This window comes from Spermophilus citellus (genome assembly GCF_964194105.1).
Source record: "Spermophilus citellus genome assembly, chromosome: 6".
Taxonomy (NCBI): domain Eukaryota; kingdom Metazoa; phylum Chordata; class Mammalia; order Rodentia; family Sciuridae; genus Spermophilus; species Spermophilus citellus.
In genome coordinates this window covers 150454057-150468270 of record NC_138187.1, presented here as the reverse complement: position 1 = coordinate 150468270, position 14214 = coordinate 150454057, and the positions used below count along the sequence as shown (strand labels likewise).

At 39.7% G+C, this 14214-nt stretch overlaps 1 protein-coding gene across 1 annotated transcript in view; it reads left to right on the top strand.

The window, feature by feature from the left end:
- The window catches only part of RGL1 (ral guanine nucleotide dissociation stimulator like 1), a 121508-nt gene that overhangs the window by 45186 nt on the left and 62108 nt on the right, over positions 1-14214 (top strand). Inside the window, exon 3 of the mRNA XM_081300246.1 lies at positions 3287-3495. Coding sequence (XP_081156372.1) covers positions 3287-3495 — 209 coding nt within the window. The remainder of the gene's footprint in view (positions 1-3286; positions 3496-14214) is intronic.

The following is a 14214-nucleotide window of genomic DNA, read 5'->3' as shown; positions in this document are numbered from 1 at the left end:
TGATTGAACTCTATCATCTCCAAACTTGACCGCAGGACCTTCTTTTTTGGGAACTAGAGTTTTACAGCACACACTTAAAGCAACACTGCACCAAATAATTAAAAATTTAATTAGAGTTTGAAACCGTATATCTTTTTCACTTATTGCTTCTGGTTTAAGTTTACTGGAGCTTCTGGGGAACAGATGGACACTACTAGGCTTCTTCTAAAACTAGTATAGAGTGATAAAGAACAGTTATTAGTCCTTGATTTAAGTCAGCAGTCCAGGAAGTCTAAAGAAACATTTGGTATTGTCCTGAACCAGATCCCTCTTAGAAAACTTTAAAAAATTAAGTGAAAAAATAAAGCCATCCACCTCATAAGCTAGAGTTTTGGTATTAATGCCTAGTTAGACATGATGACATTAAGCTATTCTAACCCCCTCTGAAAGCAGTTGCCACCAGTTAGATCTTTCTGGAAGCTAACCCTTGGTTTACTTCCTTCCAGTAGTTTAACTTCTGGCAGGTCAGGTAAAGAAAAAGAAAACATGTTCCTTTCTTATCAGAGGTACCATCGTTAGGCATTCATTTCTCTGTTTGCCCTTTCTCTTTAATTTTTACAAAGCAATTCAACTTATGATTCAGATAAGCTTGTCATTGTTCACATCACTTAGGATAATTATTTGCTTTAGAAAAAGATTCACTACTGAACTCCTCTTGGTAAGGCAGAATCCTTAGTGCCTATGAAGGACAAATTAAACTGTAAATTGTGTGTCTATGTAATTTGCTAGATTTATTGTAGAATGCAAAGTGAACCTACATTTATTTCAATTTAATTAGCTTCCTTTATATGCAGTTTTTAAGCTTTCACATTTTATCATCAAACAACATATAATGGTTTATGTGTACCAATCTTATTTATAGATTCATTCCTACATGATAGCTACTTCTCATAGGTAAATGTTTTCAAAAGTTTTCAGAGGGCAAGGCCTATGCATCCCCCTACACTTTCCATCACCCCCGCTTCCCCAAGATGAGCCACAACTTGGCCTACCCTTACTAATTGCCAGTGATGTTGAATCAGAGCATATGTATGTTGCCTTCTATGGACTGAAGAATGTGAGATCATGGTCAGATCTCCATAGATTTCCATGAAAACCTACTCCTACCGTGGCTGATTATTTTTTAAAGCTATCAACATGATGTCAACTGGCTCACACAAATTCTAAAAATTTAACAATCAGCTCTTCAGAACCATTTGTGAGTTGACTCTGGCACACCACTGTAGGAGCTGTCTTTAAGAATGAGTTTGACAGCATGGTACTGGTACCAAAACAGGCGGGTGGACCAATGGTACAGAATAGAGGACACAGTAACCAATCCACAAAACTACAACTATCTTATATTTGATAAAGGGGCTAAAAGCATGCAATGGAGGAAGGATAGCATCTTCAACAAATGGTGCTGGGAAAACTGGAAATCCATTTGCATCAAAATGAAACTGAATCCCTTTCTCTCGCCATGCACAAAAGTTAACTCAAAATGGATCAGGGAGCTTGATATTAAATCAGAGACACGGCGTCTGATAGAAAAAGTTGGCTATGATCTACATACTGTGGGGTCGGGCTCCAAATTCCTCAATAGGACACCCATAGCGCAAGAGTTAACAACTAGAATCAACAAATGGGACTTACTCAAACTAAAAAGTTTTTTCTCAGCAAAAGAAACAATAAGAGAGGTAAACAGGGAGCCTACATCCTGGGAACAAATCTTTACTCCACACACTTCAGATAGAGCCCTAATATCCAGAGTATACAAAGAACTCAAAAAATTAGACAATAAGATAACAAATAACCCAATCAACAAATGGGCCAAGGACCTGAACAGACACTTCTCAGAGGAGGACATACAGTCAATCAATAAGTACATGAAAAAATGCTCACCATCGCTAGCAGTCAGAGAAATGCAAATCAAAACCACCCTAAGATACCATCTCACTCCAGTAAGATTGGCAGCCATTATGAAGTCCAACAACAACAAGTGCTGGAGAGGATGCGGGGAAAAGGGTACACTTGTTCATTGTTGGTGGGACTGCAGATTGGTGCAGCCAATTTGGAAAGCAGTATGGAGATTTCTTGGAAAGCTGGGAATGGAACCACCATTTGACCCAGCTATTCCCCTTCTCGGTCTATTCCCTAAAGACCTAATAGGAGCATGCTACAGGGACACTGCTACATCGATGTTCATAGCAGCACAATTCACGATAGCAAGATTGTGGAACCAACCTAGATGCCCTTCAATAGATGAATGGATAAAAAAAAATGTGGCATTTATACACAATGGAGTATTACTCTGCATTAAAAAATGACAAAATCATAGAATTTGGAGGGAAATGGATGGCATTAGAGCAGATTATGCTAAGTGAAGCTAGCCAATCCTTAAAAAACAAATGCCAAATGACTTCTTTGATATAAGGGGAATAACCAAGGACAGGGTAGGGACGAAGAGCTTGAGAAGAAGATTAACATTAAACAGGGATGAGAGGTGGGAGGGAAAGGGAGTGAGAAGGGAAATCGCATGGAAATGGAAGGTGATCCTCAGGGTTATACAAAATTACATATAAGAGGAAAGGAGGGGTAAGAGAAGAATAATACAAGTGGAAGAAATGATTTACAGTAGAGGGGGTAGAGAGAGAAAAGGGGAGGGGAGGGGAGGGGAGGGGGGATAGTAGAGAATAGGATAGACAGCAGAATACATCAGACACTAGAATGGCAATAAGTAAATCAGTGGAAGTGTAACTGATGTGATACAGCAATCTGTATTCGGGGTAAAAATGGGAGTTCATAACCCACTTGAATCAAACTGTGAAATATGATATATTAAGAACTATGTAATGTTTTGAACGACCAACAATAAAAAAAAAAGAATGAGTTTGAAAACTCACCTTGGATCAATATAAAAGGGAATGATTGATAACATTTGTTAAACTCAATCCTAGGATCATAGAAAGCATCTTTGATAAAATATACCAGAACCTAGTTCTTGATAGGGGAGAAAGTAAAAGCAAACAACCACTATGATGTAATTACCTGTACATCTACAGAAGAAGGGGGCCCAACACACTCACCCTCCACCCTCATCATTACCTGTCCCTGCCCCCATACCACTACCTGAGAGAGTGTCATCTTATGTGACGTATGGAAGCTAAAGAAGAACAAGGAGAAAGGACAAACTGTGGCTTTAACCGTTTCAATGTTTTTGGTTTTACCTTAGGGAGTCATTTCACCTGATGGTAATTTATTTATACAGGTTGAAGGGGACCAGCTGCCTCCAGGACACACAGTCAGTCAGTATGAGACTTGTAAGATCAGGACCATTAAAGCTGGCACCTTGGAGAAGCTTGTGGAGAACCTGCTGACAGCTTTTGGGGACAATGACTTTACCTATATCAGCATCTTCCTGTCAACGTACAGAGGCTTTGCCTCCACGAAAGAAGTGTTGGAACTGCTACTGGACAGGTGAGGACCCATGGGGTGTGGGAGCTGCTGGAGGTATAGGAGCTGCTGGAAGTGTAGGGCTGCAGCAGAGAGGGGGGTGTGAAGAAGGGTCCATTGTGAGGGATGACCTTTGGAGCAAATGGCATGATGATGATTAGGTGCCATTTACATGATCTATTTTCCATAAATCTAGGTTCAGTTGTTTATAGAATCCAGTTACCATTCACCATCCTCAATTTCTAATTTGACAGAAATTAGTTTTTAGTTTTTGTATAATTCTAATAAATAATCAATTGGCCCTGAATCTTATTGCTTTGAGGAATAAATGTGCTTAAATGTATGAAGTATGAAGCTCATTCTGAGACCCACAGGAAGCAGCTGGTGAGTAGTGGCTGTAAGAATGATGATAATAACTCTTCATAGTCACCGTGTACTAGCTGCTTCCTGGGTGTGCGCATAAATATCCTCCACCCGTGCTGTTAAGACACACGTGTGATACAGCAGTGTATGTTGTAACTGACACATGGATAATCTTGATATTCTCCCCATTTTTGTTTTAATTATAACTAAATTTAGTAATTAAAATAAAAACATTAAATTGACTTGATACTGGGAGGAAGAAAACTATCAGCCAAACAATTGTTATAGAATCACGAGATCCTCATTCAGATCTTTATATTCTGGGGTTTCCTGCCCAGGAAGGAAATGAGATAGGGTGTTTTTGTTGGGCTTGTTGAATATTGATATTTGTTAACTAGAATTTTTATTTTAAAATTAACTTGTATTACTATTGAAGATGTTAAAAATTCTTATACTATAGAAGGTTATAAAAAGAAATATTAAAATGTTCTCATATTTCTTCTTTTATCCCAAATAACATTGGTTAGGTTTTAAAAAAAAATTTGCATTAGTAGAAAGAAGAATATTAGAACATAATCTAACTAGGCAGATAATGTACATTAACAGTTTAAAAATAGAAATAATCCATGTATATGATGAAAAGTTCAAACAATTCAGAAAAAACAATAAAAATAAAAGGTAAAAAATTTTCTTTAAGTTTCCTAGTTTCATCTCTCCATAGTAATCACTGTAAACCATTTCTTTTGCATTCTTTGAAGGTTTTTCTGGTGATATATATATATATATATATATATATATATATATTCACTCTCACATACAGTATACTTATATATGATACAGATAGAATCATAGCTGTTCACCCTAAGTAATGGACATGCGCACAGGAACCAGAGTGTTTAGTCTTGACTTGTGGACCCCCAGCCTTTAATTGATGATTTAAAAAATCTTTTCTTTGTTCTCCTCTTACAGTTGATGGACTTTTTTTTTTTAAATTTTTAAAGACTAACTGGGTGACAGTTGTTAAAGAACAGAATCAAGATGAATTCAGAGTGCATTTAATTCAAGCTATCATTTAAGGAATAACGAACTGGACAATTAAGATTTATTTTGTATTATTTGAATGGGCCAAAACTTGGCTTTGAATTTAATCTCATAGTTAAATCCTTTATTTGCTTCTGAAGTGGGTAAAATCAACAATTACCTATGTCTGTGGAATACCCAGCACTCTGCAAGACACCATGTGGAGGGAACTCAGAAATATAAGACATGGTTTTTGCCCTGAGGTAGTTCAGATGTGGACTTACTGTGAAGCTGTGGGTATTTAACTTTCAGGGCCCCTCATTTGTAGTACCCTCTGAATAATTTTCTGTTCTTAATTTTATATTCTTTTTCTTTAAAAGAATCCTTCAAATTATATATGCTAATCCCATAAAAATATGGATCCATCCTTCCTCAGTACCAAATATTTTGCTGTGAGAGATAAGGCTTGAACTCATAGAACAAGTAGTTAACCACTGACCATGGTGTAAAAAAAGCCGTAACATGTTCTACAGATGAAACAAGGTATCGAAATTCAGAGAAATAAATTACATCTATTTTGCTTTCTCTGCAGAAATTTAGATTTGTCCATATATGTCCAAACCTCAACATGAATATTTCTTCCTCACTCCATTTTCCACTCATGCTTAGATCTTGTGGCCAAGCTTCAGTCTTGATTGAATTGATCTAAAATGCATTCTATGAAACACTGTTCCTAAACTTCTTGTGGGACTTTTAATGTCTATAATCAGGAGTAAGTAATTATATTATACAATCTTGCCTATTCTGAAAATAAGCATTTGAAATATTATTTCATGTCAATAGATTGTGGTAGACTTATTTGTGGGTCTTTGACACAATTTTTAAAAGTTCTTTCTTTTGGTTTCCTAATAGTACATTGCTTGCCTTCTGTGAAATTAATACTGAGAAGTTATGACAGCATGTGCTAATCCTGTAATAATCAGTCAACAGTAGATTGAGGACAGGAACTGCAGGATTCATTTCCCACCAGAGAACAACTTATTTGAAGTCAAACTTTAATTTCCCTTAAGACTTCCAATAGTTGCTTTTTTGTATGGAACTGTTTGCTTTCTGGGGTTTCTTTTTTTTATCTTTTTATAGTTTTTCATTTGGCTAATATGAGCCTTTGTGATTGACCAATAGGCAGTGGTTTGAAGTCATGTAGGGCTAATTCTGTATGTTTACTTTGTCCCTTCCTTGAGGTGCTCGGCATTTCACAAGGGTCCTCTCTGCTGTGCTTCTCACCATGGCTCAGAGTTAATTCTAGGTCACATTGGCTTCCTTTTAGCCCAAGAGAAAGTTATTGAATCATAGGTTAGCTGTTTGTATTGGGGCTTGGAGAGTTTATTTTCTCTAACTTCAAACATAAACTCAATTATTCTGTTCTTCCCACTGTGCCATTTAAAAAAGTGAAGGAAGGAGTTAGACACCACTGAAAACACACAGCCTCAAATGTAGGCAGAATCCTACTTCAGCTAGTGATCCTCACTAAGAACCAAGAAGCATCTATGTGGACATCTAGACCTTTCTTCAGGTGGCTGTCTCAATAGCTAACCAAAGTTACCTATTTCTCTAACAGTCTCTCTCTGATACTAAAAGTCAGTAGAAGGCCATCAATCAGAGTAGGGTGGACCAGTTCTCCAGCTACCTTGTCCAAGCTACTTACAGCACTCAGGCTGCAGTGTAGAAAGAACCCAAGTAACAGTCTGAATTACCCCTTTCAAGCAAATTCTCCCCATGGTAGACTCTTGGGACTGTTGAAGGTGGGAGCCAGCTGTAAACCTATGCTTTAATACCATAATCTAAGGTGAATTTGCTCTTCTGTGTCCCAGAAGAGCTAATTCAGTAGGTCTTTGAACCGGCTCTCCTGCCTAGTTTGCTTGTCATGCTTTCACAGGTTTATCTTATTTAGTTCACTCATTACAACCTCATGTTTACTGATGAGAAGTGGTGGACCAGGAACATTCAATCACTAAGTGGCAGAGCTGGAATGAAAACTTGCCCTTTTATGACTCAGAAGCTCTGTCCAAGTGTACCATCTCACCCCATGGTTTGTGAAGGCCATTTTGAATGACTTGGGAACTCCTCGTAGTTATCTTTATCTTTGTTGCTACTTCCTCGATGGTAGCTGTACAAGATATATTGGGTATTTGATGGTGGGTGAGTCTCCACACCCCCTGTCCTCTTTATACCAAGTGTCTGATCAGAGAGAGGGACATGAAAAAAGACAGCATGCAGATAAATATAATTAAAATTGATATAGCCATTGGGATATGAGAGCTGGGTTCTACAACAGATGACTGGAGAGGACATTTTGAAGAGCTTTACCAAACTAAACTGCATGCTGGCCAGTGATATTAGGTGGTTATATAGACCATGGCCACACAGGTCACGGGTTTCTGTGTTTCTGGAGTGATTCTGAAGTGTTTCTTGTATTAACGGGGCTCAGGCTAAAGACCTGATCTCCATGAGCACTCCCTCAGGTGGCTGAACTTGAGAGGTGGGAGAGAGCCCACAAGGAAGCCTGGGTGGCTTTTTGCAAATATGGAGTAGTAACCTTAAATGCCATCGGGGTAGTGACGCTTCCATATGCAAGGGACCACATACCGGCAAGAACACAGCTGCCCTTGCTAGTGAAGCCAGTTCTTCCACAGCATAGAGAGGAGTTGATAAAATATAAAGCTTGGAACAATTTTTTTACTTCCCAGGATTTTGTTATAAGTGCTAAATATGCTTCTCTTCAGAGTTCTAGGATACTTTGTAGGGAAAGCAAGTTTCCTGCCTCTTTGTCGTGAGATTCATGTGTTAGGAATAGAGTGTAATGGTTAAGAGTGGGCAAAGGAGTGAGTAAACGAATTTGACTTTGTTTTCAGTCTGCAGTAGTTTGGATCACAAGGGTTCGTCAAAGATCTCTTTAGTAAAGGTTTGCTCCCTGGTGTGATGCTTTAGGAAGGTGGAACCTTTAACAGGTGGGGCCTACTGGAAGGTCTTTAGGTCATTTTGGGCATTCCATCAAAGAATATAGTGGGCCCCAGTTCCCCACCCTTCTCTCTTTTGCTCCTGGGCCACGAGGTGAGCAGTTTCACTGAGCCCTGCATGCCTTCTATGATGCATGCCTCAACACAGGCCCAAAAGCAGTGAGGCCAACCAGTGATAGACTGGAATGTCCAAAACTGTAAGCCAAAACAAACCTTTTCTCTTTACAAACTGAGTATCTTATGTATTTGTTATAGTGGTGGAAAGCTGACTGGCACTTGCTGTGCAGCATTAACCAAGTTAATTCATCTTATTAGCTTCAGTTTCCTTATGTATAAAATGAGAATATAAAATAGCACCTAATTTAGAGGATTATTGTCAGGTTTAATCTTGAGAATAGAAGTGCAATTCTTACTGTAGGGCTGGAAAATATTAAATGCTTAAGAGATTACCCCTACCTGGTTTTCTTTCTTCATGGTGTTTATTATTGTTTGACATCATCTTATCTATCTTGCTTGTTTCTTGACTGTCTCTCCTACTCCGAGACCATGTCTGTCTTCTTCACTTGTGTCCTCTAAGGGGAATGGTACCTGCAATAGGTGCTTGGCAATTATTTGTCTCAAATAAATAATGCCTGCTGTGCATTCCTGTTATGAGCAGGTGCTTCAGAAGGTACAACAGTAGACATTACCCAACCTCTGCCTGCATTTAATGGGAGAGACAAATACAAAACAGTCTGTAGCCTGTGCTGTCACTGTCAAAGCTGTGAGGACTGCATGTGCATTTGTATTAAAAGCTTTTCTTCCCCTAAGGAGCTATGAGGCAGTAGTAGTGAGCTCTCCGTAAAAAGCATGTAATACAAATCCATTCTGCTCTCAAATGCTTTCTTAGAATCAGAAGCAGGGTAAGCATTTTTGAGATGCATACAATATGTTCCAAATTACTTTTTGTTAAACCCACTTAAAAATAATTAAGTTTTTTTTAGTTAATACTGGAATTAGACTATGTACTTGCCAAATATTCCTAGATTCATGCTGGCATGCTGTGAGGAGATTCTCTTACTTTCTTTTCTTTTAGAAGGAGGGAAGATTTCTATTATCTTCCTCTGTTCTTCCAGGTCCAGGTCCAGGGAGTTATCAGTAGAAACTGAACCCATTTGGAGGATCTCACAACATGCTATTTTGGTGACATTAAGTCACCTCTGAGTGCTGGTCTCCTATGTATTAACACTCATTGAAATGTGATTTTTCTATCCTTTGCTTCTTCTAAGAGTTGTTTACTAATGTTTTACTTGCATTGTTTAAATAGGAAAGTTTTTCAAAGCAGTGCTGTACCATTTTCCATTCATTTTAGTAACTCCCCTCCCTAACTCCCTGCAGGGCCAAATGGAACAAGAAGAGTGGGTTACCATGAGTCTTTTGTCCTACATTGCATGAAAAAATTGAGATTTATTGGTCAGTTGGCTCCAGGATGCTCATTCCATTTATTTAGCAGGAAAACTTTCAGGATATCTTCACATTGCTTTGTTTCCTTTCAGCTTAAAATGCATGCAGACATCCTGGATATCCTGACTAGGGTGAGAATTTCTTACTAAATGAAGGCCGTTTCTTAAGATTTTTGTTATAGTGAATGAGTTCAAATAGATTTTCTCCAAGTCTGGGTGATATTGACCCCCTTGGCCTTGGATATGTCATGTGATTAAAAAAAAAAAAAGCAGATTGTCAAACGATAAGCTGGATTCAGACGTGATGTGAGGAAGATGAAGCTCCAGGCTGCTCTGTGAGAGGAGGAGAGTTTTCACAAGGACTGTGAGAAACACAGGGACTTTAAATGCTTATAAAATAGAAAAGAGCCTTGTAAACTCCTATAGAGCATGAAAAGTCTCATACTCTTGCTGGTTTATGCCTTATCAGATGGAGGAGGACTGTTTAGCTCAGAAACTCTTAGAAGGTAAAACATTCATAGTAATTGATGCATATTTCTATGGCAGGCAGAATAATCGCAACCACCCTCAAGATGTTCACACCCTAATGTTATGAATGTGTTCAGTTATATGGCTAAGGGAGTTAAGGTTGCAGATGAAATTAGAGTGAATCCATTGACTTAAAATGAGGTGATTATCTTATATTATCTAGATAATCACAGTACAATCACAAGGTTCTTAAATTTGGAAGATCGAGGCAGAAGAGAGTCAGGGAATAAGCTGTGAGGATGGAAACTGGATTAGATGCCACTGTGCGGACTTTGAAGATGGAGTGAGGGGGCCATGAGCCAAGGAACACAGGCAGCTTCAAAAAGCTAGAAAGGGTAATAAACGCATTCTTTCTAGAGTTTCTAGAAAGGAGCGCAGCCACGCTGTCAACTTAATTTCAACTCACTGAGACCTGTGTTGGACTTCTGACCTATGTGCCTATAAAATCCACTAAGATTTTGGTAATTTGTTATAGCAGCAACAGATAAGGAACAAGGAATTCTTGTCAGGGAGATGGGCTCATGGGCTCAAAGATGACAAAGATCAATGCTTTCCCTCACCCTTGTTGTTCAGGCCCACGTGCTCAGCTGCAGGAACCATCGCTGGAAACAAAAGGCCCAGCTTCAGTGCAACAAGCATTGTTACTGTTTTCTCCCTGTAACTTTGCCAGTTGCTCTAGGTTAACCAGAAAACTTTAGCCTGGTATTGTTTTAGAATTACATCCAACCATAATCACATGAGGGAAATGGAAATAAGTTCCGTTCCCTGCTGGGTTGGTTGTCTTTGGTGACTCTTTATTTTTCCCAAGTGGACCCGACTCGCAGTCAGCAGCACCATGGGATTTCTGTATGGGAACATGCGGTGCCTGCAGAGCCTGAGCTTCCTGAGGGCGGTGCCTGTTTAGTTACAGTAGATGTTGAAGGGATGATGTCAAAAGTGTCACCCAGACCATACCCAGGCTGTCTTTTCCTGAAATGGGATTTGTAAGACCTAAGAGATAAAAGTGTTTCCACGAAGTGGCACTTGCTTGTTTTTTCACTTTTTAAAGGGAAGTAGGACATGCAATTATCTTTTCTTTGAGAGGACTACTGAATTGCCCAGCAGGTTTTTAAAAAGTATGCGTATGTTTGGAAACTACAAAGTATATGTATAGTCTGAGTGGTAACTGAAAAGTTTTGAATTCAGCTTTGCTAATCTAAAGCAGTGGTTTTGATAGAATGAATTGATTTTAATTCCCTTTAAGAGTCTGCTAAAGCTGGGCATGATAGTGCATGCCTGTAATCCCAGCAACTTGGGAGGCCGAGGCAAGAGAATTGCAAGTTCAAGGCCAGCCTCAACAATTTAGTGAGGCTGTAAGCAACCTAGCAAGACCCTTTCTCAAAATCAAAAATAAAAAGGGCTGGGGATGTTGCTCAGTGTAGAGCCCCTCTGGATTCAATCCCCAGTCTAAAAAAAAATGCCTTCTAAAAATTATAAACCTCTTCTTTAGAAATAAAAAAAATCATAAAAATTTAGGGGATTCCCAGGCTTCTATAAATTTATCCAAGAACCCTGATTTATGATGCTCCAGACAGAGGGTCCCTAGGATGGGTGATAGGGGACATGTAGGTAGCTACTGTGCATCAGAGGAGGGTACTGCACCTAGCTTATAATTGGAGCAAAAATCTTAAATGTAGTTCTGAAAAGTAAATTAATGGATTTCATTAAATTATAGTGCATTTAATGTTTTATTAAAGCAAATTAATGGTTTTAAGAACAATGTCTCTGAATCTTTACAAAGGAAGGGATTCGCTGTTTGAGTTAATTTTATGTTTTTCTTATCACTTTTCTCTTATTTGACTTTTTTTTTAAACAATCATATTTCAGGGTCCCAATCCTGGGAAACACAGTTCTTTTTTCCTTTGACCTCTTCTAAAGTTTCCAGTAAATACCAATTTTGACAAATTGGTGCTGTATTGAGTTTTTGTAAGCATAGGAGAGAGAAGTAGTTTTGAAAATGATGGGATGCCATGGTACCACACTCATTCATTGTTATTTGGTTTTGCAAAACATACTTCATGAGATTGCTGGAGAGTTCTGCGATGCCATCTTTATATGGTTGGGGAGAACCGAGCCACAGGCTTGAATTGATTTGTTAGTAATGTGTTAATTCATCTTAAGCCTGAAGAATCTAAGCTTATTAACAGTGTGTGGTGACCACTTGGTCAATGCTGTTTATTCTGTGTCCTCCTTCATCATAGCTGTCACCATTGTAGCATGCCTATGAGGAGATTTGCAGTTAGTGGCTTAGAACTCTAAAGAGCTAGAAGTGGAAGGAGGGGACACTGATGGTCCACCAAGCTCTGAGTGCAGAAAACAGGACAGAGAAAGAAATAGATGACAGGGACTTGGTGTGGAACTTGAAGAAACCTTAGGTCAAGGGTGTGAGAGCCATCGTACTGAAATAATTAAATGTGGACAAGAAGCAGGTTGCAGCAAGAGATACCTTTTTGTGTTCTTTCAAGATCTTGGGTACATAGTGACTCTAAAATCATTGTTGGTTTTTTTTTTTTGGGGGGGGTGTCTTCTATTTGACAGTTGAGGCTGGGGCTGGGATTAAAGGTCTATTTTTCAGGAAAGTTTTATAGAAGTTCGTGCCTGTCAGGAGTAGAATGTTAAGTATCTTTTGCTGTTAATGTTGCCTTCACTGCTGGGTGTTGGGGGGCCACTGAGATAATGTGGAAGATGGAAGGGCAAGGACAGTGGTGGGGGCAGGCTTCACAGCAAAGGCCTAGAGTGTGTGGGGGAGGGCAGTTTGTTGTGGTCTTCTGACTTTTTCTAATCACGGGAAAACTTTGTCCAGAGACCCAGATCTCAGGAGCAGGAGCGTAGTACAGGGTTCTCTGCTGGATCGCTCAGTCCCTCCTTTCCATGGAGAACGAGGAGGTTTGCCTTCTTTCTTTGACCTTGGTTTTTCTCTTGAGTGGCCAGCTTCAGAATGGGAACCAGACTTCTCTAAGGCTAGGCGTGGCGGTCATGCCCCAGCTCTCAGGTGGGACTTGGGTGGAGAGGGTGCTGCCACAAAGGATGTTATTTCAAGTGCAGATCCATGGGATATGGTCCAGAGTCTTCCCTCCGCCTTCACTTGGTGTTCCAAACACCTGTAGGCTGTTCCACCCAGGTCATTTCCTCTGTCAAGGTCAACTTCAGAACATTTTTCTCATACCTGACCTGTGTTCTTGTGGGTCAGTTAAAGAAAAACGCCTAAGATGTTCCAAGTCTGGGACATAATAGAAAAGCAAAGACTCCCAGAGGGTACCTGAGCTGCCACTTCATGTGGGGTCTCTAGCCCCCTTTCTGTTCTCCCGCCATCCTAAGTCAGCATCTCCTTCCTTTCTTTCCCCTTCCAGCCCTTCTTTCATTTGTGGTAATAGAGAGGAAATTAATTCACTCTGCAGACATTTACTGCCTGCCCGCTCTGGGTTCAGGGGAGTTAGCAGTAAGCTAGATGAGAGTAAGAGCAAAGTCCCTGCCGCGGTCCAGCAGGCCATCTCCATCTGTCGCTGCTACTCTGCTCTGTGCCTCGCTGGCCTGCTTGATGCCCCTTAAAAGCACAGTCCTGCCACTGTTCCCAAGCCCTTGTCCTGGCTCTTCTCAGGTTGAAAGGCTCTTTCCTAGAGATTTGTGTGGCTTGCTCCTTCACCTACTGCAGACTACTTATTTATCACATTCACATTGACCCTTCCCAACACCCATATGAAATAGCAACCTCTGACCTTCTGTCATGCCCAAGCACCTTTTTCTGCTTTCTTTTTCTCCATTTCACTTTTCACTGTCTGACTTAGTGTAGAATAACTGATGATTAGATTATTTGCTTTCTCCTGCCCCACTACAGTGTATGCCCCATGAAAACAAGGACTTTGGTTTGTTTCGCTACTATATTCTTTTATTTATTTGTTTGTTTGTTTGTTGGTGGATTGGTACTGGGTGCCTCATCACTGAGAATCCAGGGGTGCTTTACCACTAAACTACATCTCCAGATCTTTGTATATTTTATTTTGAAACAGGGCCTTGCAAAGTCGCTGAGGCTATCTAAGCGTATGATCCTTGTGCCTCAGCCTCCTGTGCCTCTGGGATTATAAGTGTGTATCACAGTGCCCAGCTACTACTATTTTCTTAATGTCTAGAATAATACCTGGATATAATACTTCATAAATAAACTTGAATGAGGAATAAATGAGCAAAGGAATCAAATAGTGAAAGAATGAACGCCTTAAGATTTCCAACCTTAAAAAGTTTGGTGGAGGGATTAGAGTTAAAATAAGTAATAGGACCTTCTTGCTTGGGTGGGAGGGAAGTGACTTAGAGCTAGGCTCTTGAACTTGACTCAAGAT